At 40.6% G+C, this 22,172-nt stretch overlaps 1 protein-coding gene and 1 non-coding gene across 4 annotated transcripts in view; one reads left to right on the top strand and one right to left on the bottom strand.

Moving 5' to 3' along the window:
* The window catches only part of RPS6KA5 (ribosomal protein S6 kinase A5), a 185,463-nt gene that overhangs the window by 57,427 nt on the left and 105,864 nt on the right, over positions 1 to 22,172 (bottom strand). For all 3 annotated transcript variants that reach the window (XM_061156418.1, XM_061156420.1, XM_061156419.1), the window contains 2 exons: positions 21,884 to 21,999; positions 19,012 to 19,119 (listed from right to left, as the gene is read on the bottom strand). In XM_061156418.1, coding sequence (XP_061012401.1) covers positions 19,012 to 19,119; positions 21,884 to 21,999 — 224 coding nt within the window. The remainder of the gene's footprint in view (positions 1 to 19,011; positions 19,120 to 21,883; positions 22,000 to 22,172) is intronic.
* On the top strand, positions 7,856 to 7,962 carry LOC133067472 (U6 spliceosomal RNA). Its single transcript, XR_009695265.1, has one exon. It is a non-coding gene; the product is annotated as a U6 spliceosomal RNA (small nuclear RNA).

Raw genomic sequence — 22,172 nt, 5'->3', positions numbered from 1 at the left:
TAAACAGAAAATTAGCAAGGAAACACAAACTTTAAATGATACAATGGACCAGTCAGATGTAATTGATATCTATAAGACATTTCACCCTAAAACAATGAAATTCACCTTTTTTTCAAGTGCGCATGGAACCTTCTCCAGGATAGATCACATCCTGGGCCATAAATCTAGCCTTGGTAAACTCAAAAAAAATGAAATAATTCCAAGCATCTTTTCTGATCACAAGATTATGATAGGTAAGATTAGATGTCAACTACAGGAAAAAACTATTAAAAATATAAACATATGAAGGCTAAACAGCACGCTTCTGAATAACCAACCAATAACAGAAGAAATCAAACAAGAAATCAAAATTTGCCTAGAAATGAATGAAAATGAAAACATAACAACCCAAAACCAATGGGATTCAGTAAAAGCAGTGCTAAGGGGAAGATTCATATCAATCCAAGCTTACCTCAAGAAACGAGAAAAGTCAAATAAATAACCTAACTCTACACCTAAAGCAACTAGAAAAGGAAAAAATGAAGAACCCCAGTGTTAGTAGAAGGAAAGAAATCATAAAAATTAGGGCACAAATAAATGAAAAAGAAACAAAGGAGACCATAGCAAAAATCAACAAAGCTAAAAGCTGGTTCGTTGAGAAGATAAATAAAATTGACAAACCATTAGCCAGACTCATCAAGAAAAAAAGGGACAAGAATCAAATCAACAAAATTAAAAATGAAAATGGAGAAATCACAACAGACAACATAGAAATACAAAGGATCATAAGAGACTATTATCAGCAACTATATGCCAATAAAATGGACAACTTGGAAGAAAAATGGACAAATTCTTAGAAAAGTATAACTTTCCAAAACTGAACCAGGAAGAAACAGAAAATATTAACAGATCCATAACAAGCACAGAAATTGAAACTGTAATCAGAAATCTTCCAACAAACAAAAGCCCAGGACCAGACAGTGTCACAGATGAATTCTCCCCAAAATTTAAAGAGCTAACAGCTATCCTACTCAAATTCTTCCAGAAAATTGCAGAGGAAGGTAAACTGCCAAACTCATTCTATGAGGCCATCATCATCCTAATACCAAAACCAGACAAAGATGCCACAAAAAAAGAAAACGACAGGCCAATATCACTGATGAAGACAGATGCAAAAATCCTTAACAAAGTTCTAGCAAACAGAATCCAACAACGTATTAAAAAGATCACACATCATGACCAAGTGGGCTTTATCCCAGGAATCCAAGGATTCTTTAATATCCGCAAATCAATCAATGTGATACACCACATTAACAAATTGAAAGATAAAAATCATATGGTTATCTCAATAGATGCAAAGAAGCCTTTGACAAAAATTCAACATCCGTTTATGATTCCTCCAGAAAGCAGGAATAGAAGGAATATATGTCAACATAATAAGTTATATATGATAAACCCACAGCAAACATTATCCTCAATGGTGAAAAGTTGAAAGCATTTCCCTTAAAGTCAGGAACAAGACAAGGGTGCCCACTCTCATCACTACTATTCAACATAGTTTTGGAAGTTTTAGCCACAGCAATCGGAGAAGAAAAAGAAAGAAAATGAATCCAGATCGGAAAAGAAGAAGTAAAACTCTCACTGTTTGCAGATGACATGATCCTCTGCACAGAAAACCCTAAAGACTCCACCAGAAAATTACTAATCAATGAATACAGTAAAGTTGCAGGACATAAAATTAACACACAGAAATTCCTTGCATTCTTATACACTAACAATGAGAAAACAGAAAGAGAAATTAAGGAAACAATTCCATTTACATTGCAACGAAAAGAAGAAAATACTTAGGAATATATCTACCTAAAGAAACAAAAGACCTATATATAGAAAACTATAAAACACTGATGAAGGAAATCAAAGATGACACAAATAGATGGAGAAATATACCGTGTTCATAGACTGGAAGAGTCAATATAGTGAAAATTAGTATACTACCCAAAGCAATCTATAGATTCAATGCAATCCCTATCAAGCTACCAATGAATTCTTCAGAGAACTAGAACAAATAATTTCATAATTTGTATGGAAATACAAAAAACCTCAAATAGCCAAAGCAATCTTGAGAAAGAAGAATGGAACTGGAGGAATCAACCTGCCTGACTTCAGTCTCTACTACAAAGCCACAGTCATCAAGACAGTATGGTACTGGCACAAAGACAGAAATATAGATCAATGGAACAGAATAGAAAGCCCAGAGATGAATCCACACACCTATGGACACCTTATCTTCAACAAAGGAGGCAAGAACATACAATGAAGAAAAGACAATCTCTTTAACAATGGTGCTGGGAAAACTGGTCAACCACCTGTAAAAGAATGAAACTAGAACACTTTCTAACACCATACACAAAAATAAACTCAAAATGGATTAAAGATCTAAACTTAAGACCAGAAACTATAAAACTCCTAGAGGAAAATATAGGCAAAACACTGACATAAATCACAGCAGGATCCTCTATGACCCACCTCCCAGAGTAATGGAAATAAAACCAAAAGAAAAGACACCTTCAGAATGGAAGAAAATAACAGCAAATGAAGCAACTGACAAAGAATTAATCTCAAAAATATACAAGCAACTCCTGCAGCTCAATTCCAGAAAAATAAATGACCCAATCAAAAAATGGGCCAAAGAACTAAACAGACATTTCTCCAAAGAAGACATACAGATGGCTAACAAACACATGAAAAGATGCTCAACATCACTCATTATCAGAGAAATGCAAATCAAAACCACAGTGAGGTACCATTACACGCCAGTCAGGATGGCTGCTATCCAAAAGTCTACAAGCAATAAATGCTGGAGAGGGTGTGGAGAAAAAGGAACCCTCTTACACTGTTGGTGGGAATGCAAACTAGCACAGCCGCTATGGAGAACAGTGTGGCGATTCCTTAAAAAAACTGTAAATATAATTGCCATATGACCCAGCAATCCCACTGCTGGGCATACACACCAAGGAAACCAGAATTGAAAGAGACACATGTACCCCAATGTTCATCGCAGCACTGTTTACAATATCCAAGACATGGAAGCAACCTAGATGATCATCGGCAGATGAATGGATAAGAAAGCTGTGGTACATATACACCATGGAATATTACTCAGCTATTAAAAAGAATGCATTTGAATCAGTTCTAATGAGGTGGATGAAACTGGAGCCTATTATACAGAATGAAGTAAGTCAGAAAGTAAAACACCAATACAGTATACTAACACATACATATGGAATTTAGAAAGATGGTAACGATGACCCTATATGCGAGACAGCAAAAGAGATACAGATGTAGAGAACAGTCTTTTGGACTCTGTGGGAGAAGGCGAGGGTGGCATGATTTGAGAGGGTAGCGTTGAACGTGTATATTATCATATGTGAAGTGGATCGCTGGTCCAGGTTCAATGCATGAGACAGGGTGCTCAAGGCTGGTGCACTGGGATGACCCAGAGGGATCGGATCAGGGGGAGGTGAGGGGGGGTTCTGGATGGGGAATACATGTGCGCCTGTGGCTGATTCATGTCGATGTTTGTCAAAAACCACTACAATATTGTAAAGTAATCAGCCTCCAATTAAACTAATTTAAAAAAATAGAAAATCTAATACCTGTAGAAATTTATTATAAAATCAGAAAATATTATTGAAAGAAAAATAATGAAATAAATGGGAAAAGACAAATATTTATGCAAATTCATATTGGAAGATCTGATAGCCAAAGATCACAGTTTTCTTCAAATTAATTTGTAAGTTTAATTCACATGGAGGAACAAAAGACCAAGAATGGAGAAGACTGTGGTGAGGGAGGAGGGAAGTCAGGAAAAAGAAACAGAGAAACACAGGATAAGCCTAAGAGAAGAAAGATCTCACCTTCCCAGATTAAAGATGGACCATAAAGCTATGGTCCTTCAGGTTTTTTGGTTTTGACTCAGGGAGAGGCAAGCAGACAAATGGAATTTTAATCAGCCTAGAAATAGACTCACAAGCATGCACAGGATTTTGGCATATGACAAAAGTTGCATTTCAAATCAGTAGGAAAGGGATTAACTGACTATTAAATGAATAGTTTAGTCAACTGGGTTATCTATATAAAAAGAGATAAAAATAAGATTCCCACCTCACAAATATATATAAATTAATACCTAATAAATTATATATTTCAATTTGCTAATTTTTAAAAGAAAACAAAAGACAATATCTTAGTGCACTGAGACAGGAATAGGTTTCATTTTAAAAGATTTAAAGAAATCAGCAGCCTAATTTTAAACCTAAAGGAACTAGAAAAAGAACAAACTGAACCAAAAGTTAGCAGAAGGAAAAAATAGTAACAAAGATCGAAGCAGAAATAAATGAAACAGAAGAACAACAAAAAATTAACAGAACTTATTTAGAGTTGGCTTTCTAAAAAGATCAACAAAACTGACCAACTCAGATTAAGAAAAAATGAGAGAAGATTCAGCTAAAGTCAGAAATTAAAGAGAAGGCCTCATAAGAAACTAAATCATACACCAACAAATTGAATAATTTAGAATGGATAAATTCCTAGAAACATACAATCTATCAGGACTGAATTATGAAGAAATAGAAAATCTGAACAGACCCATAATCAGTAAGGACACTGAATAAAAAATCTCCCAACAAAGAAAAGCCCAGCCACCCACCAGATGGCCTAACTGGGCAATTCTTACAAAACCTTTAGAAGAGTATTCCTCCTCACACTTTCCCTAAAAAAACTGAAAAGAATACTTTCAAACTAATTTTATGAGATAAGCATTACCTTGATGCAGAAGCCAGAGAAAGATACTACCAAAAAAAAGAAAATTATAGTCCAATATTTCTGATGGAAACCGATATCAACTCAACAAAATGCCAGCAAACTGAATTCAGCAGCACGTAAAAAGGATTATACACCACTATCAAGTAAGATCTTAGAATGCAAGAGTGGTTCAAGATTCAAAAATCAATCCATGTAAGACACCACATTAACAGAAGGAAGGACAAAAAACACATGATCATCTCAACTGATACAGAAAAAGTATCTGACAAAATTCAATAACCTTTCATGATTAAAAACAAACAAACAAAAAAAACCCCACTAACAACAAGCTAGGGATATAGAAGGAAGCTACCTCGACAAAACAAAGCCACGTAAGAAGAGCCCACAGCAAACATCACGCTCAACGGTGCAAACCCGAATGCTTTCCCCTCGAATCAGAAACAAGGCAAGGCTGCTTTCTCTCAGCACTTCTATTCAACAAAGCACCGAAAGTCTGACCCAAAGCAGTCAGCAAGAAAAATAAATAAAAGACACCTAAACTGGAAAGGAAGAAGCAGAACTGTATCTGCTTCCGGATAATATGATCTTATATGGAAAAAACCCTAAAGACTGCACACACAAAAACCCCATTAGAATAAGAGAAGCCAGCAATGTTACAGTGTACCAAACCAACATACAAAAATCAGTTATGTTTCTATGTACTAATAATGAAATTTTCCAAAAGGAAATTGGGGAGGGGGGGGGAAATCTCATTAAAATGAGCATCTAAAATAATAAAATACTTAGAAACTAACTTAACCAAGGGGTCAAATGACTTGGATCATTAAAGTTACAAAATATTATGAAAGAAATGTAAAAAGACACAAATAAATGGAAAGGCACTTCATGCTGACAGACTGGAAGACAATATTGTTAAAATATCCACAGTACCCAGATTATAGAGTCAACATAATCCCCATCAAAATCCCAATAACATTTTTGCAGAAACAGAAAAAAAATCTTAAAATTCATATGGAATCTCGAAGGACCCTTAATAGCCAAAACAATCTTGAAAAAGAAGGAACAAAGTTGGAGGTCTCACACTTCTTGATTTCAAAACACATTACAAAACTCCAGCAATCAAAACATTTTTGACTTGAATAAAGACAAACATACAGACCAATGGAACAGAAGAGAGAGCCCAGAAATAAGTCTTTAGGTACATGGTCAAATGATCTTTGCAAGGATGCCTATGGGAAAAGGACAGTCTCTTCAACAAATGATGCTGGGCAAACTGGGTGTTCATAAACACAGAAAAATGAAGTTGGATCCTCCCTCAATCCAGATGCAAAAACTAACTCAAAATGAATTCAAGATCAAAATGTAAAACCTAAAATTATAAAGCTCCCAGAAGAAAACAGAGGCAAGGCCTCATGATGCTGGATGTGGCAGTGGTTTCCTGGATCTGACACCAAAAGCACAAGCAGCAAAGGCAAAAACAGACAAACGGGTTTTGTAAAACAGAAAACCTCCTTGCATCAAAGGAAACAAGCAAAGCAAAAAAGATAACCTACAGAATAGGAGAAAAAGTTTGCAAATCATGTATCTGACAGGGTGTTACTATCCAGAATATATAAAGAACTCCTATAACTCAACAACAAAAAGTAAATAAATCTGATTAAAAAGTAGGCAAAGGACTTCAATGGACATTCATTCAATGATGATATACAAATGGCTAAGAGCATATGTAAAGATGCTCAACATCACTAATCATTACAGAAATGCAAATTAAATCTACAATGAGATATCTCTTCATATTCATGAGGAGGGCCAGGATCAGAAAGCAGAAATAACAAGTATAGGTGAGAACCCTTGTGCTCTGCTGATAGGAATGCAAAATGGTGCAGCTGCAACAGAAAACAGTATGCAGGTTCCTCAAAAAACTGAAAATAGAATTGTTGCAAGATGCAGCAACTGCACTTCTGGGCATATATGCAGAAGAACTGAAAGCATGATCTCAGTGAGATATCTGTACACCATGTACACTGCAGTTATTCACAACAGCCAGTAAGTGGAAGCGACCTGTGTCCATCAGAAGGTGAAAGGATAAACAACATATGGAACATACATAGAATGACATGTTCTTCAGTCTTAACAAGGAAGGAAATTCTGTCACACGCCACAACATGGATGAACACTAAGGACATTACCCTAACTGAAGTAAGTTAGTCCCAAAAGATAAATACCATGTGGTCCCACTTTTATCAGGCGTCTAAAACAGTCAAACTCATGGAAAGAGAAAGACAAACGGTGGCTGTCGGGGGCTAGGAGGAGGGGAAAACGGGAGTTGCTCAACAGGTACAGAACTCAGTTTTGCAAGCTGAAAAAGTTCTAGGGATCTGTTGCATAAAATGTGAACAGTTAACACACTGACCTGTACACTTCAAAGTGGTTAAGATGGCAATCTTTTTTAAATTTTTTAATTGAAGGATAATTGCTTTACAGAACTCTGTGGGGTTCTGTCAGACACCAACAAGAATCAGCCACAGGCACACCCGTGTCCCCTCCCTCCCGGACCCCCTCCCGCCTCCCTCCCACCCCGCCTGCAGCCCGTCACAGAGCCTGTCTGAGCTCCCTGAGTGGTATATCCCGTTCGCATTCTGTCTGTTTCACACGGTGCTGTACATTTCCATGTCACTCTCTCCATTCATCTCCCGTCCTCCCATGTCCATAGGTCTGTTCTCTAAGTCTGTTTCTCCACTGCTGCCCTGAAAATAAATTCATCAGTGCCACCTTTTTAGATTCCATATATATGTGTCAGTATATGATATTTATATTTCTCTTTCTGTAAGATGGTAATTTTTATGTTATGTGTATTTTGCTACAATTTAATACTTTTTTAAAGATTCAAAGCATGTAAATCTTAAGAGATGGGTAAATTTGATTATATTAAAATGTCAAATATGATAATGGCAAAAACATCATTAACCACAGTTGACGACAAGTAAAAAATTTGAAAGAAATTCACAAAATACATAATTATCAAGGATGGGCAGTTAGAATAGTTAAAGAAGTGCTTGCTTCGGCAGCACATATACTAAAATTGGAATAATACAGAGAAGATTAGCATGGCCCCTGCACAAGGATGACATGCAAATTCGTGAAGCATTCCGTATTTTTATGCTGGAGAGGGTGTGGAGAAGAGGGAACCCTCTTACACTGCTGGTGGGAATGCAAACTAGTACAGCCGCTATGGAGAACAGTGTGGAGATTTCTTAAAAAACTGGAAATAGAACTGTCATATGACCCAGCAATCCCACTTCTGGGCATACACACCCAGGAAACCAGATCTGAAAGAGACACGTGCACCCCAATGTTCATCGCAGCACTGTTTGTAATAGCCAGGACATGGAAGCAACCTAGATGCCCATCAGTAGACGAATGGGTAAGGAAGCTGTGGTACATATACATTATGGAATATTACTCAGCCATTAAAAAGAATTAATTTGAATCAGTTCTAATGAGATGGATGAAACTGGAGCCCATTATACAGAGTGAAGTAAGCCAGAAAGATAAAGACCAATACAGGATACTAATGCATATATATGGAATTTAGAAAGATGGTAACAATAACCCTATATGCAAAACAGAAAAAGAGACACAGAAGTACAGAACAGACTTTTGGACTCTGTGGGAGAAGACGAGGGTGGGATGTTTTGAGAGAACAGCATCGAAACAGGTATATTATCAAGGGTGAAACAGGTATATTATCAGGGGTGAAACAGATCACCAGCCCAAGTTGGATGCATGAGACAAGTGCTCAGGGCTGGTGCACTGGGAAGACCCAGAAGGATCGGGTGGAGAGGGAGGTGGGAGGGGGGATCAGGATGGGGAACACATGTAAATCCATGGCTGATTCATGTCAATGTATGGCAAAAACCACTACAATATTGTAAAGTAATTAGCCTCCAACTAATAAAAATAAATGGGAAAAAAAAAAGAATAGTTAAAGAACTCCAACAAACCAGGAACATTAGAAAATCACTGCAACACTGTGCTAGAGAACACACAGAAACCTAAATGAGTCTCAGAGGCAGAGTGGGTAAATAACTAGATAATTCATACACAGCAGCTAAAATATATTAAACAGAGTCTTATTTATCAACTTGTATAAATTTCAAAAACAAGTCAAATAAAAACAATTCACAATACGATATGACTTTTACGTACACCTTAGAAACACAAGCTAATGGTATATACTGTTTATAGGTATAGTACATTATACAAAGCAAGGGTACTAAACAAGATTAAATTCAATCCACCATCCACTCTTGGCCTGCACCTGTGCTGCTAAATGTAGTTTTTAAAAAACTTTTTTTTCCTGTATTTGTGGCTGACAATATGTCTACTCCCAGCCTCTCTCCCCTTAGGTTTAAACTGAGCCAGTGTTCGATCTTGAGTTCTGTCTCACTTGATCTAACAATAGGATTTGATCTGGCCGGTCATTTTCATCCCTAGAACACTTTTTCACTCAGCTTCTGAGACCACACACATGCCTGCTTTCTTCCCAAACTCATCGAACCTCCTTCTCCATCTCCTTTGCTCGTTGCTCTTGCTCTTCTGACTCTCTCAACGTGTTCACTCAGCTTCTGAGACAACACGCATACCTGTTTTCTCCCCAAACTCCTCGAACCTTCTTCTCCATCTTCTCTGCTCACTGCTCTTGCTCTTCTTACTCTCTCAACGTCACAACAGCTCAGAGTTTAAACCTTTATTGTTTTTGTCTTTTCTATCTATACTGAAACTATACATATTCTCATTCTTTTTATGATTTTAAATACTACTTATATATTGCCAAATCCCAAATTCATATCTCTAGATGAGACTTCTCTCCCAAATTCCAGATTCATATGCCCTGGTGGTGGTGATGGTTTAGTCGCTAAGTCGTGTCTAACTCTTGCGACCCCAGGGACTGTAGTCCACCAGGCTCCTCTGTCCATGGGATTCTCCAGGCAATACTGGAGTGGGTTGCCATTTCCTTCTCCATCATATGCCCTCCTGCCTATTAAACATCTCTGTAGGTCTAACAGACATCTCAGACTCAGCTGGTTCAACTGCACTCCACCCACCCAACACCTCCCCATCGGTATATTAAAAGTGAAAGTCGCTCAGTCATGTCCAACTCTTTGTGACTGTATAGTCCATGGGATTCTCCAGGCCAGGATACTGGAGTGGGTAGCCTTTCCCTTCTCCAGGGGATCTTTCCAACCCAGGAATTGAACCCGAGTCTCCTGCATTGCAGGTGGACTCTTCACCAGCTGAGCTACCAGGGAAGTCAGTCCTCATCGGTGTACCAGCTGACGGCAACTGCACCCTTCCAGCGATTCTGGCCAACAACCCTGGCACTACGTTGGATTCCTCCTGTTCTCACACCCCCTACTTCCAGGCCATCAGGAAATCTCAGCACTAATATAAGACCAGATTCTAAAATCTGATTACATCATACAACCTACTCTGCTACCCTATGGTCTAAATCAAAGCCATCTCTTGCTGGGGTTAATGCAACAGCTTCTTAACTGATCTCCATGTTTCTAGGAACTTGTCCCACCACAGGACTATCGAGCTTAGCAAACAGAATCACCTTTCTTAGAGAACTCAGGCCATGTCATCTTCCACTCAAAGCTCCCCATGACACATGCTTCACTGGGAGGAGCTACACTCCTTACAACAGGCCCCCGTGCCCAGCAGGACCTGCACAGTCTCATCCTCCAGATGACCGTCCCCATGTCGTCCTTTCCCACGACTCTTTCCTCCCTCACTCGACACACCCACGCACACCTCCTTCTGTTCACAAACAACCCAGGCATATACCCACCCCAGGCTCTTACCACTGGCTGACCCCCCTACCACCTCTTTCCTCAATATTGACACAGCTCATGTTCTCATGTTCTCACTTCCTTCCCCTCTTGACTCACCTGCCACCTTCTCAGCGAGGCCTCTCCTGATCACCCGATTTAAAAGTCCACGCTCCTCGCACCCTGCTGCTTCCTATTTCTCCTGCTGTACTTGTCTTCCTGAAACTTACCACGATTTAACATATCCACGCACATTTCACTGTTTACTTGTTGTCATCTGCCTCCCTAAGGGAGAAATTTTTGCCTATTTGTTAATTTGCTGGATTCCAACACCTAGATGGAACAGTGCCTGGATCTCAGAAGATCTTCAATCACTCTTGCTGAGTGAGTGGGAAAAAAAAAAAAAAAATACATATATATATATATATATATATATATATATATATATATATATATAAATGTCCATAACTGCATATGTGACAGTAGTGGGTACACAGATTCTGCTGTATCATCCTCTGCATTTTTATTAATTTGAAATATTGTACAGTATAAAAAATTTTAAATGAAATTTGGAAAATACAAACATTTATTAATCACATTTATGCAATGTTAATATTCCAGGGTGTCTTTTGCTAAATTCCCCTTAGGGGTTTGAAAGTCCCTGACATTCAGAAAATAGATGAAAATAATTTATTTATATGTTATATATATAGATTAATATATCCTATACTAATGCAGAAATAATAAATATGGTTCATGGGGTTGCAAAGAGTTGGACATGACTGAGTGACTGAACTGAACTGAATACAGGATGATAATTTGACTAAACAGTTCTCAAGTAAATAAAGAATAGGAATCGGACCCAGGTCTCCTGCACTGCAGGCAGACCGTACCATTTACGTCACCAGGGAAGCATGTTTCAACACAGTTTGAACAAACAGAACATATAATAGAAGTTTCTCTGAAAAGAATCTCAACTCAAAAGTTGTCCCCACTAGCGCTGTGATGTAATTTTACATAAAACCTGTCTACTCAAGCTGGGCACTGAGCCTGCCTTAAGATGAGAAACAGTATTGTGAATAAATCTTACCTGAGCCAATAAATTTCCACCATAAGAAAAGTTATTAAGGGACGTGTGAGGCAGACGCCTGAGGAAAAAGCCGTCTCTGTCTCCCTCCCCCTTCTTCCGTTGGAGGGCAGGGGACCTGCTCTGACATCTGATGGAAAAAACCTTTACAAAGGTTTGCTTTACAAACCTGTAAAAACCCTCACAGAGCTAAAGCTTACATTTTCATATCTGAACACTGTGTACTATTGTTTGAGTACAGCAAACACTGGGGCCACAAGAACACTCTGGTTTCTAGGCCTCCTATTTTCCCAGCACATCCATCTCAGTATTTACCTTAAAATAACCAAAATTATCCAAGGGTCACAGAGGCTGGCAAATGACGGCCAGGACTCGCTGACGGAGACTGAGCAGGCTCCTCGGGGGCACACGCAACGGGGAGGAGTCACGACTGGACGCCGCTACAGACCCGTCAGGAGGGGACGCTGAAGCTGCCTGGGGAGCTGCCTGTCTGAGCCCTCACGCAGAGCGGCTCCTTGTGAGCCCTGAGCCTCACCCGGGCATCCTGAGATCTGCACGCTGTAACAGCAGAATTCCGCGAGTGACATAACTGACTAGGTGTTTATCAGAGAAAGAGGTCATCTAGAACTTTCCTACAAATAAGGAAATTAAGGGAGAATAACGTATGATCCTCATTTGTATGCTGTGATTTTGTTCACAGTAATCTGAAATCTGAATAGGTACGTGCCTCTTTAAGTGGAAACTGGTATTTATATCGTGATTTATACTTTAAAAAGTACTTTCACGAGCATCACCTCACTGTGTCCAGATGAAAACCATATAAATTACATATGACAAATACTATCTTATAGCCGACGAAACGAAGACGGAGAGGGGCTACCGACTGACCGACGTGACTGAGTCAGCAAGCGGAGCCCGAGCAGGGTCCTCCAACCTCAGTGCGTGCTCACTCCACCACACCAAGGACGCCTCTTCTGTGTTCAAAGAATTGATTAATGAATAACATTGCCTGAACTGGGCAAAGATTACATTTTTCTATTTTCTGGAAAGAAAAAAATCTATAGAACTTTTTAATAGCTACCATGGTAGTGAGTTATAATTAACTTAGCTACCTCTGTTTTAAATGTCTGAATATCATTTTTTTCCAGTTTTATTTATCTTCCTGAGGATTCATGTTAATAATCTGTTGTGAATCTTTCAAATGCTCAATGTTAAATTATGAAAACATAGAATGCATATAAAATATTTAAGAATAGGGCAATTAGTAACACATGAATGTATTGCCTTGACATTATTATAAACAGGTAAGAACAGATGCCATTTTTAGAAAAATGCCTTTAAAGTCTTCAATGTTAAAAACCATATATTCACCCTAGCAGACTGACTCATTGTAAGAACTGGAAAATGTTTGCTGAACTGCGTCCTTAAAAAATCCTATGATAAGCATATATTATGATGCAGATATTTAGAAATATCTTTTTTTTCTTTTCAGAATTTCAAGGGATTTATCAAATTCTATTGAGAAAACATGTCAGTAAAAGAACCAAACATGTAAACTGTTATCATATGAAATAGTTACAGCTTCTAAAACAAACCAATTTTATCCACTATACAATTTAGCTAGCCACTTGCAATCTAGAAATAACTACATGACATAGTGATGAACACCTCCAAAATCTAGGCTCATGAGGGCAGGACTTTGTTATGCTCACTACTGTCCTTCTAGAGTCTAGCACAATACGTGGCACATGGCAGGCACTCACCACATATTTGCTGAATATTAGATTAATAAACACACAAGGATTCCCTGGCAGTGCATCGTTTGAGGCACAGCACGACCACTGTGGAGGGCGCGGGCTCACTCCCTGGTCAGGGAGCTAAGATCCCCCACGCCACGCGGTGCAGCCAGCAACCAACAGAAAACAGCTACACAGACAGGCAAGCAGCACGCCACGGAGAAACTTCAAACATGTCTAAAGAGTACATTCCTGGGTGGGAGGCGGGAGCGAGGTTCCAGAGGGAGGGACATGAGAATACCCACAGCAGCCTCGTGTTGATGTATGGCAAAACCAGTACAATTTTGTAAAGCAATTATCTTCCAATCAAAAATAAATAAAATTAAAAAATAAAAAGACTTGTCAAACAAACAAAGTAAACTCTTGAAAATTAAATAGAAAAATACATTTCCCAGGTCCAGTGAAAGCAGACTTTGTAATACACGAGACTGTGATAAACTAAGAGAAGTGGGATTGGGTGGGAGAATGGTGATTCAGTTTTAGAAACGCTGAGCTTAAACGATCCAGGAGACAGTCAAGCGGAGACACACTGGTGGCAGGTCCAGGGCTGGAGCCCAGAAGAGAGCTCAGGGCTGGCCGTGGACTCTGAGGAGCCCAGGAGAGAGCTCAGGGCTGGCCGTGGACTCTGAGGGGCCCAGAAGGGAGCTCAGGGCTGGCCATGGACTCTAAGGGGCCCGGAAGAGGGGTCAGGGCTGGCCATGGACTCTGAGGGGCCCTGAAGAGGGGTCAGGGCTGGCCGTGGATTCTGAGGGGCCCGGGAGAGGGGTCAGGGCTGGCAGTGGACTCTGAGGGGCCCTGAAGAGGGGTCAGGGCTGGCCGTGGATTCTGAGGGGCCCGGGAGAGGGGTCAGGGCTGGCAGTGGACTCTGAGGGGCCCTGAAGAGGGGTCGGGGCTGGCCGTGGACTCTGAGGGGCCTGGAAGAGGGGTTGGGGCTGGCCGTGGACTCTGAGGGGCCCAGAAGGGAGCTCGAGGCTGGGCGTGGGCTCTGAGGAAGCCCCAGCATACAGGGAGGGAGCGCAGCATAAAGACAGAAACACCTAGGACTGAACGTGAGGAGCCCTGCAGGTATCAGAGAGAAAGCCTGCAGAAGCGTGAGAGAGAGAAGGCAAGGTGGGGAGCACGGAGTCGCAGAGGCCAGGCTGAGGCCATCTCCAGCGCCACACCACTAGGCAGTCTAGTGAGATGAGGACTCGACAATCCCCAAAACGGAGGTCGCACTGGCCGTGGGACGGACAGGTTCAGTCAGCTGGTGGGAGGCGTGAGCCAAGCTGGAGTCGGCTTAAGGAGTGAGTGACAGGCAGGCCTCTTACAGACACTGGCAAAGGAAAACGCAAGACAGGCGCTGAAAGGGGATATGGGCTTCTGAGCCTGCTTGCTGTTTACTACCCAATCCATCCACCCAGTCACCTCTCCCTTTTAAAAAATTTAAGACACGAGAGACTAGGCTTAAATGGTGACAGGACGCGTCCGAGTGGAAGAAGAAGGTAGAAAAGGAGAAGGGTCAGTAGAGACAAAGATGGCAACCTCCCTCTGTAAACTGGCAGCCAAGGCGGAAACCCTTCAAAGGGAAGCTGCCGCTGCAAACCAGGGAGGGAGCAGAGGGACGCACAAAAGCAGCTCATTCCAAGAAAGGTGATCCTTCGACATGTCAGGCTGACACATGACACCAAAAAGGAAGGCTAGCTAACAAAGAGAAATGACTGGATGGGAATGTTGTTGAGGTGTAGAAGGTCCAGGCAGGGAAACTGCTGAGCAGACGCAGGTGGAATCAGGAGAACACAGGACATTAGATACAGTTTTAATAGGCTCATTCGACTGCGGTTTAGGGGACTCAGAAAAAGAAGGTTCCTCCTTGAGCCCTGAGAATTAAATCTAAAGCCTAGCAGAGTGGTATCGTCCTCTTCAGCAAGACCAAGAGTAAGCTGGTCGTCTGAGGGGAAAGACAGATGGAACTGTAAGGGTTAGTAACATGACAATAACACACAACTGCACAAAATGCAGCTAGGCTGTGTTTGGTGAATAAGCAAGAATCCATAAATTACTTCTCCACTGCAGACTGAATCCCATTATTTCATTTTTGGTCCTAAACAACCAAATGTTCAAACACTGACATCCGGTAAGAATTCCCTTCATTTCCTTGAGGAGAAGCTGTTGACATGTCCAGCAAAAACCACAGCCTCCCTTGTAAAAAGTGACACAGCTGATTTAGTTACTCAGCAGCTCTGACTCATTTATATTAAAGCCCAGTAACTCTGATCATGCTTGATTTTTATTTGCTTTTGCTTTGGTTTCTACCAAAAAGGGCCAAAGTCTGTTTCTGCCATCTGCCAAATGACCAGAAACACAGAAGCACATGTCCAGAAACAAAGGATTCACTCAGTGATTCTTTCATCGTTTTATCACCAGAACCTAGCCTGAAGACTAGCAGATAGAAGGCTCTCAACAAATACCGATGGAGTGAATGAGTAAATATACGAATGGTTCCATGGAGAGAGGAAAGGGTGATCACCAGATCTCTCTATGGGGGAGAGGGGGTCCACCAGCTTCACATGCCAGGACATCTAAAGGTCTACTGGAGTCAACAGGTCCCTTCTCAGGGTGTTTGTGAATACATGACAGGACACAGCATACCAAGACAAGCACCGAAACCAGAACACAAGGAGACAGTGCGGTGCCGTCGCGAACGCGCCTCTGTGGCCGAGGCTGCGGGCAAGCCTCAGTGCCACTCGGGAGGCCTGGCCGGACCACGCCACGGCAGGACCCGGGCCCCAGCACCTGCAGACCGCTGCTCTCAGAGGAGCGCTGCCGGCTCTGGTCTCAGGGCGGGGCGGCGGAGGCCACGGCAGTCCCACGGTGAGCGTCGTCTTCCAGCCGCCTCCTGGCGTCGACGGTGTCCTCGCCCTCCCCCGAGGCCCTTGTCCCCGCGTCCACAGCCTGCCTGTTTAGCCTTCGCAGTTCTCCACTGGGGTCAGGAGGGCAAGGCTTCCTTGTGTAATAGTGCAGACACGGGACCTTGGAGGGGAAGTATCTGTTTCTTACACAGAATTTCAATAGATCCTCTTGTGTCCTGCATGCCTGTGATGAGCACTAATCCCTGAGCCTTTCTGGGGTGAGAGGTACAGATTAGCCTGCTCTGGGGCTTCTGCTTGTCGATGGCTTAGGACTCAGCTGCCTCAGGGGTGCTAAACTGACGACGACTAGTGTTTCTGCCGTCCACTTCCCAGAAGCTGGTTGCTGTTTTCCTCCCGCCTCCTCCCACCTTTTTTCCTTCTTCTACAAAGCAGGGTTTATTGGAAATCAACAAAGAATTGCAATTTGGGATCCATACCTATCCTGAGCCACAAGAAAATCCTCAGGGAGAGTGTAGAACAGACCGTGTTCATTGGGGGAAAAGGCAGTTTTGAGGGCTTTGAAAAGCAGTGTCCACAGCTTTTCATTGGCTGGGTCACGAGTCTCTCACTGGCTGAGTGCTTGCTAAGAAAACAGAAGCATCTCCTCCTTCCTCTTGGTCTTTGTTGAAAACTCCCCCTTCTGGCCTCCTAACAGAACTTAATTCAAGTTCTTGGTTTGTTTTTTTTTTTTTCCAAGATTTCCCCCTTTTGAGTCGGACCTTTCTCTGAAAGCACCGCTGATCATCAGGTTCTCCAGTTGCAGAGATCCTCTCTCCCTTCTGCATGCATGCCTATTCACTCCTTTATTTTTACTTGTAGTAGGGTTTAGTGAGGAAACAACCATGAACATATTTCATCCGTCACATTTTTTAAGATGCTACTAAAATTTTAAACAAAGAAGAAAAGTTTGAAAAACCAAACTGTGAAGTAAATTCCTCAAAAGTTCATCTGCTTTATAACTATGATTTTCCTATAAAAGATAACTAACATATTGTTATGTCCTCAGGCTCATGAAGGTGGAGACCATTTCCCTTAATCTGTCACTGTATTATCCAATATCTAGCATAGTAGAGATCAAGAAAAAAGTGACTGAACGAGATAGATATGATTTAAAAAAACAACTAGGATCCTTTGTTTTCATACTTTTAGTACTTATCTAATTCACCTAAGACTGTTTTGGAAATATTCTAAAAAGTAAACGATCAGAAATGGATACACCTAATCTAGAATCCAAGAATGTGTCTCACAACAACAAAGTCCTTCACTACAAAAATTTTACTATAGTGGTGTATATTATAACAAAATTTCTTGGACAGAAAAGAACTGGCATTCAAATTTACTTAGTTCTCTTGAAAAACCAGTAGTATAAAACATACTTTTAATTTATAGCTGCTGCATAAATAGTATTTAATTACAACTAAAAATGTATAATTTTACATGTTATTAAATAAATCTGTTTAGGTTAAACAAGTTTTAATCAATACTAAAATCTGTACATCAGTTATTACATTTTAATTTGTATGAGCAAAAAACCCCAGCAAGTTTATTAAAAAGTTAGGTCTAGTAAGTAGATTCTTGCTGTTTTTGTCAAATGAGCTTAAAGGGCCAGAATGACACGCCCTACTCTGTAGGTGCAATAAAAACTATGTGCTTTGTTTTGTAATTCTTTTGTTCTGGCCACACTGCGGGCATGTGGGTCTCAGTCCCCAAAACAGGGATCAAACTGCATCCCCTGCATTGGAAGCAGGGAGTCTTAACAACTGGACCACCAGCAAAGTCCTCGTTTTGTAATTATTCATTGGCTGTTATCTAAGCTATGATTCTCCTAAAAGGCCCAAAGGGTTATTTAAAAATTTCAGTCATATGGAGAAAGTTAAATGTGTAATTTGGTTTTATAATTCTGATACATCCATGACAGGGTTACTGTGATTCTAACAGGGTGCGTCCATGGTAATTCCAAAGTAAAAACCTTACAGTCGTTCATACTGTTAGGTAGTCAGAATAGGGAAAAGGAGTCCAAAATGGCGGCGGCTAAAAGACACGGAAGGGAAAAGCCTGTGAAAACAGAACAGAGGAAGGAGTGAGGACTTCAGGTGGAACAGCGCTCCTGGCTGAGCCCAATTTGCACAGGGCAGGCCCAGGGGGAGGAAAACACACAAAAGGAGGAGCCAAGCGTGCTCGCCCTCCCTCTCCCCCTCGGGGCGCTCTTCTCTTCGCGTCTTTGGATCGACGCGCCCTCACGCCTCGAAGATGGATTGGCCTGCTATCTTCTAAATAAAATTGAGCTGTAACACTGATTTGTCTAAAAGCTATAACACCGTCCGTTGGAGACCTGAGAGCTGTAACACCGTCTGTCCAAGACCTGAGAGCTGTGACCCACTGAGGGGGCTTTAATGCCCGTCACTCCAAATCCTTGGTGTGACGAGACAGAACCGAGGAGCATACACTCGCCTGACAATGTCAAAATGTTCCTCTGGGCAAACTTGTACAAAAGTCCGTAATTTGTTTAGTACTATCCCATTAAATGCTCCTTCTATAGCTAATTTTCATCACTGTTTACATTCTGCTTTACTAACTTCAAATTAAAATATAATACTCACTTCGTCAGCCACAAACTCCTTACTCAGACCAAAATCTGTCAGCATCACGTGGCCGTTAGAATCAAGCAGAATATTCTCAAGCTTAATGTCACGGTATATAATCCCCAACTGTAAAAACAAACAGAGATGCATTTTAAAATAACAATTTTCAAAAAATAAATTAGGAAAGTCTTTATCATGAATCTTGAAAACAAAACCAAAACCGGCATTCCCCTGCTCAGGGTGCTGTGACGACTCTTGTCACAGGCAGACCAGATCTGAGTCCTCAACCTCAGGGCTTATCTGCTGGGCTCCTCGGGCCTCTGGAACCATGTTCCCCGTAATGAGGCAACATTTCCGTCAGACTGGCTTCTCTGGGGTCTACTCTGACGGCTGCTCCTTCCTGGGTTACTCTTTGTGATGGATTTCATCCTCCTTCCAGAGGATCTTCAGGGGCTTTCTTAGCCAACTCACATCCATCATTTCTTAACAGCTTCAGAAGGCCTTCCTGGCTAACCAGTTCCTGCACTGGCCTTTCTTTTTTTCCCATAGAGCGCCTATAATTACACTGTACTTTTCTAACTATCCCTCCATTTTGTTTTGTATGTAAGTTTTATAGTGAAACGTGTTAGCTATATGACATAAATAAATCTACTCAAGTTATACAAGCAGGACCTGACAAATATGAATTCCACGTTTCATGATATGTCAACCTGGATTAAATGTTTTTAAACTTTTTATACTGAGCATGAGCAAACTTAAGACTGTGTGCTTTCATCAACACTAAGTATATGAAAAAGAAGATTCTTGACACTTTCCTAAAATTAAAATAAAAGATTATACAAGGAAAAACACTAGGCATTTTCTTTCAAGAACCCTTTTCCCCCCATATTGTAAAACATGACTATTTATTGTGAATGCACTATCTGCTGAAGAGATGTCTGACTGGAAGCCTACAAGCACCTAACAACCAGTATGACTTTTTTTTCAAACAATCTTTGGAAAAGACTTTAGGAATAAGTCATTTACCACCTGCTTTACCACATGAGTTCCAAGTAAACGCCCCGTTTTTGTCTCTCCTGAGAAATTCAGTGTTAGTAGACATAGCAAGATTAACATTTCTGGCTTTGTGCTATATTTCTTTGTATTTCTCTTTTTACAAGGTAAGATTAAGAGAAACTGAATGAAGATCTAATCTGTGTATACTTTCCATATCAATTACATTTATATCTGGTATCATCATATTCTCCACCTCTCTGTTCTGATTACCCTGTTTTAATAATAATGAAAGTTCATCAATTTTCCCTTTAATAAACAGAGTTAACAGTTTTCATACAAATTAAAAACTGAATTTACTAGCTTATCTGTTGGAGCTTTGCATTTTGTGTTTATACTTAGATTTATGGTTATTTCCACCATCATTTTTATGTTATAAAAATTACATGGGATTCCTCTAAGCATAAAACAAAGCTTTTCAGCCTATTCCTAGGCCCAATCTGATGCATGTCTTTTATATATATATATAAAACATGTGTGTGTGTATACATATCCCACAAAAATAACTAAGGCATAAAGCTCACCTCCACACCATGGATTCTATGAGAAGGAACACGGATGCCTCTTCCCACACTTCAGTTAAGCACTTAAGCTCCCACCTGAGGCTCCCCTTGTTTATGGCCCTGCAGCCCGGCGCCCCAGAGCCACTTTCACTTCCCTCCCTTCATAACACTTTCCTTCACCCCCCTTAGGCCTCCTGTTCCGAACCCTGTCTCCCCCTCCCTGCCTGGGTATGTTTCTGTCTGGCCTAGATCCACCCATTTCTTCATCCTGTCCTTCCTCCATCTTCTCATCTTTCCTCATAGCCTTTCCCATCCATGGCTTCCATCTGCAATTCCAATCTCCCTGCCCCTTAAAAATTTCATCTTTTCCTCTCATTTCTCTCCACCCTTTTTTGTGCTGCATAATCAGCTCTTTCATCTCTCTTTATGTGTAATCTAGTTTAGAACATGAACATTTAACAAAGAAAAACAGTGACTTTATGATGTACTCATATCACCCAAATGTAGTGATTCAGGTCATGCTCCTTGTGGTCTCACACAGTTATGATAAAAAAAAATACTCTAGTATTTTCTATTTCTTAGGCAACACACAAACCTAATCCACATAATGATTGTTTGCTTCTACAATAATGTGTCCTTAGTAAAAAAAAGTTTTTAGTCAAAATATCTCAGATCAAGATTAGCAGTATCTGAAATAATGGTTTTTAAAAGTTGAAGCTGATTTTACAGAATTCAAACAGCATCACATACATACATGAATACCACTTAAAGTGTTTAGTAACTGAGCTCACCGAGCGGATCAGGGAGGGGGGGTGGGGGGAGCAAGAGAGGACCTGGGGCAAAACAAATGGAAAAGAGAGCCAGAGTCGGCAGTGGGATGGCTGGGTCTGTAAGGAAGTGCTTCTTTCAATTATCTCAAGCTAACAGGGAAACATACCCTGAAGAAATACAGGCAGAGTCTGCAGTGGAGTAAGTCACAATTAAGGAAGTACATATTATGACTTGTGGTTTCATCTTAAAGGTTACTTTAAGAATAATTTTTTTTTTCAATTCTAATGATCCTGTGTAATAAGCATTAGGATTTTTCATGAACAAAACCAAAAAAAAAGTGCTCAGGTTCTACTTTCTTAATCTGCATCCTGGGAACTACAAAAGGAAAGAAGGACTTTTAAAGAGGGAAGGATGAAGCTGAAAATTTGCTTGCTGTCTGTAAAGTGTGCCTCCACCATCCCCACTAACACAGTGACCTGTCAACACACTCGCTCTCTTCATTCCATCATCACCTCAGGGAACAGATTTCTCAAAAGACAAACCCCGAAAGTGAAGGGTCTTACCTTGTGCAGGTGTTCGAGGGCAAGCACGATCTCTCCGACATAGATCTGCACCTCGTGCTCTGTGAAACGCTCTCTCTGAGAAAGATGAGTAAAAAGCTCTCCACCATTTATATAATCTAAAAACGAAATATATTTTTTCTGTCTTTGATTTATATTCATAAACTAAAGGAAATAAATCCTTCTAACCACTTTGGATTAACCCTAAGGCACTAATTTTAATATATTATTTTGGCAGAATTCTTAGTATATAGTTTCATATAGAAAATATTACTAAATTCATATAAATACA

Source organism: Dama dama, chromosome 12 (assembly GCF_033118175.1).
Source record: "Dama dama isolate Ldn47 chromosome 12, ASM3311817v1, whole genome shotgun sequence".
Classification (NCBI taxonomy): Eukaryota; Metazoa; Chordata; class Mammalia; order Artiodactyla; family Cervidae; genus Dama; species Dama dama.
Note: the sequence above shows the minus strand (reverse complement) of the source record. Positions and strands in the feature narration are given on the sequence as shown.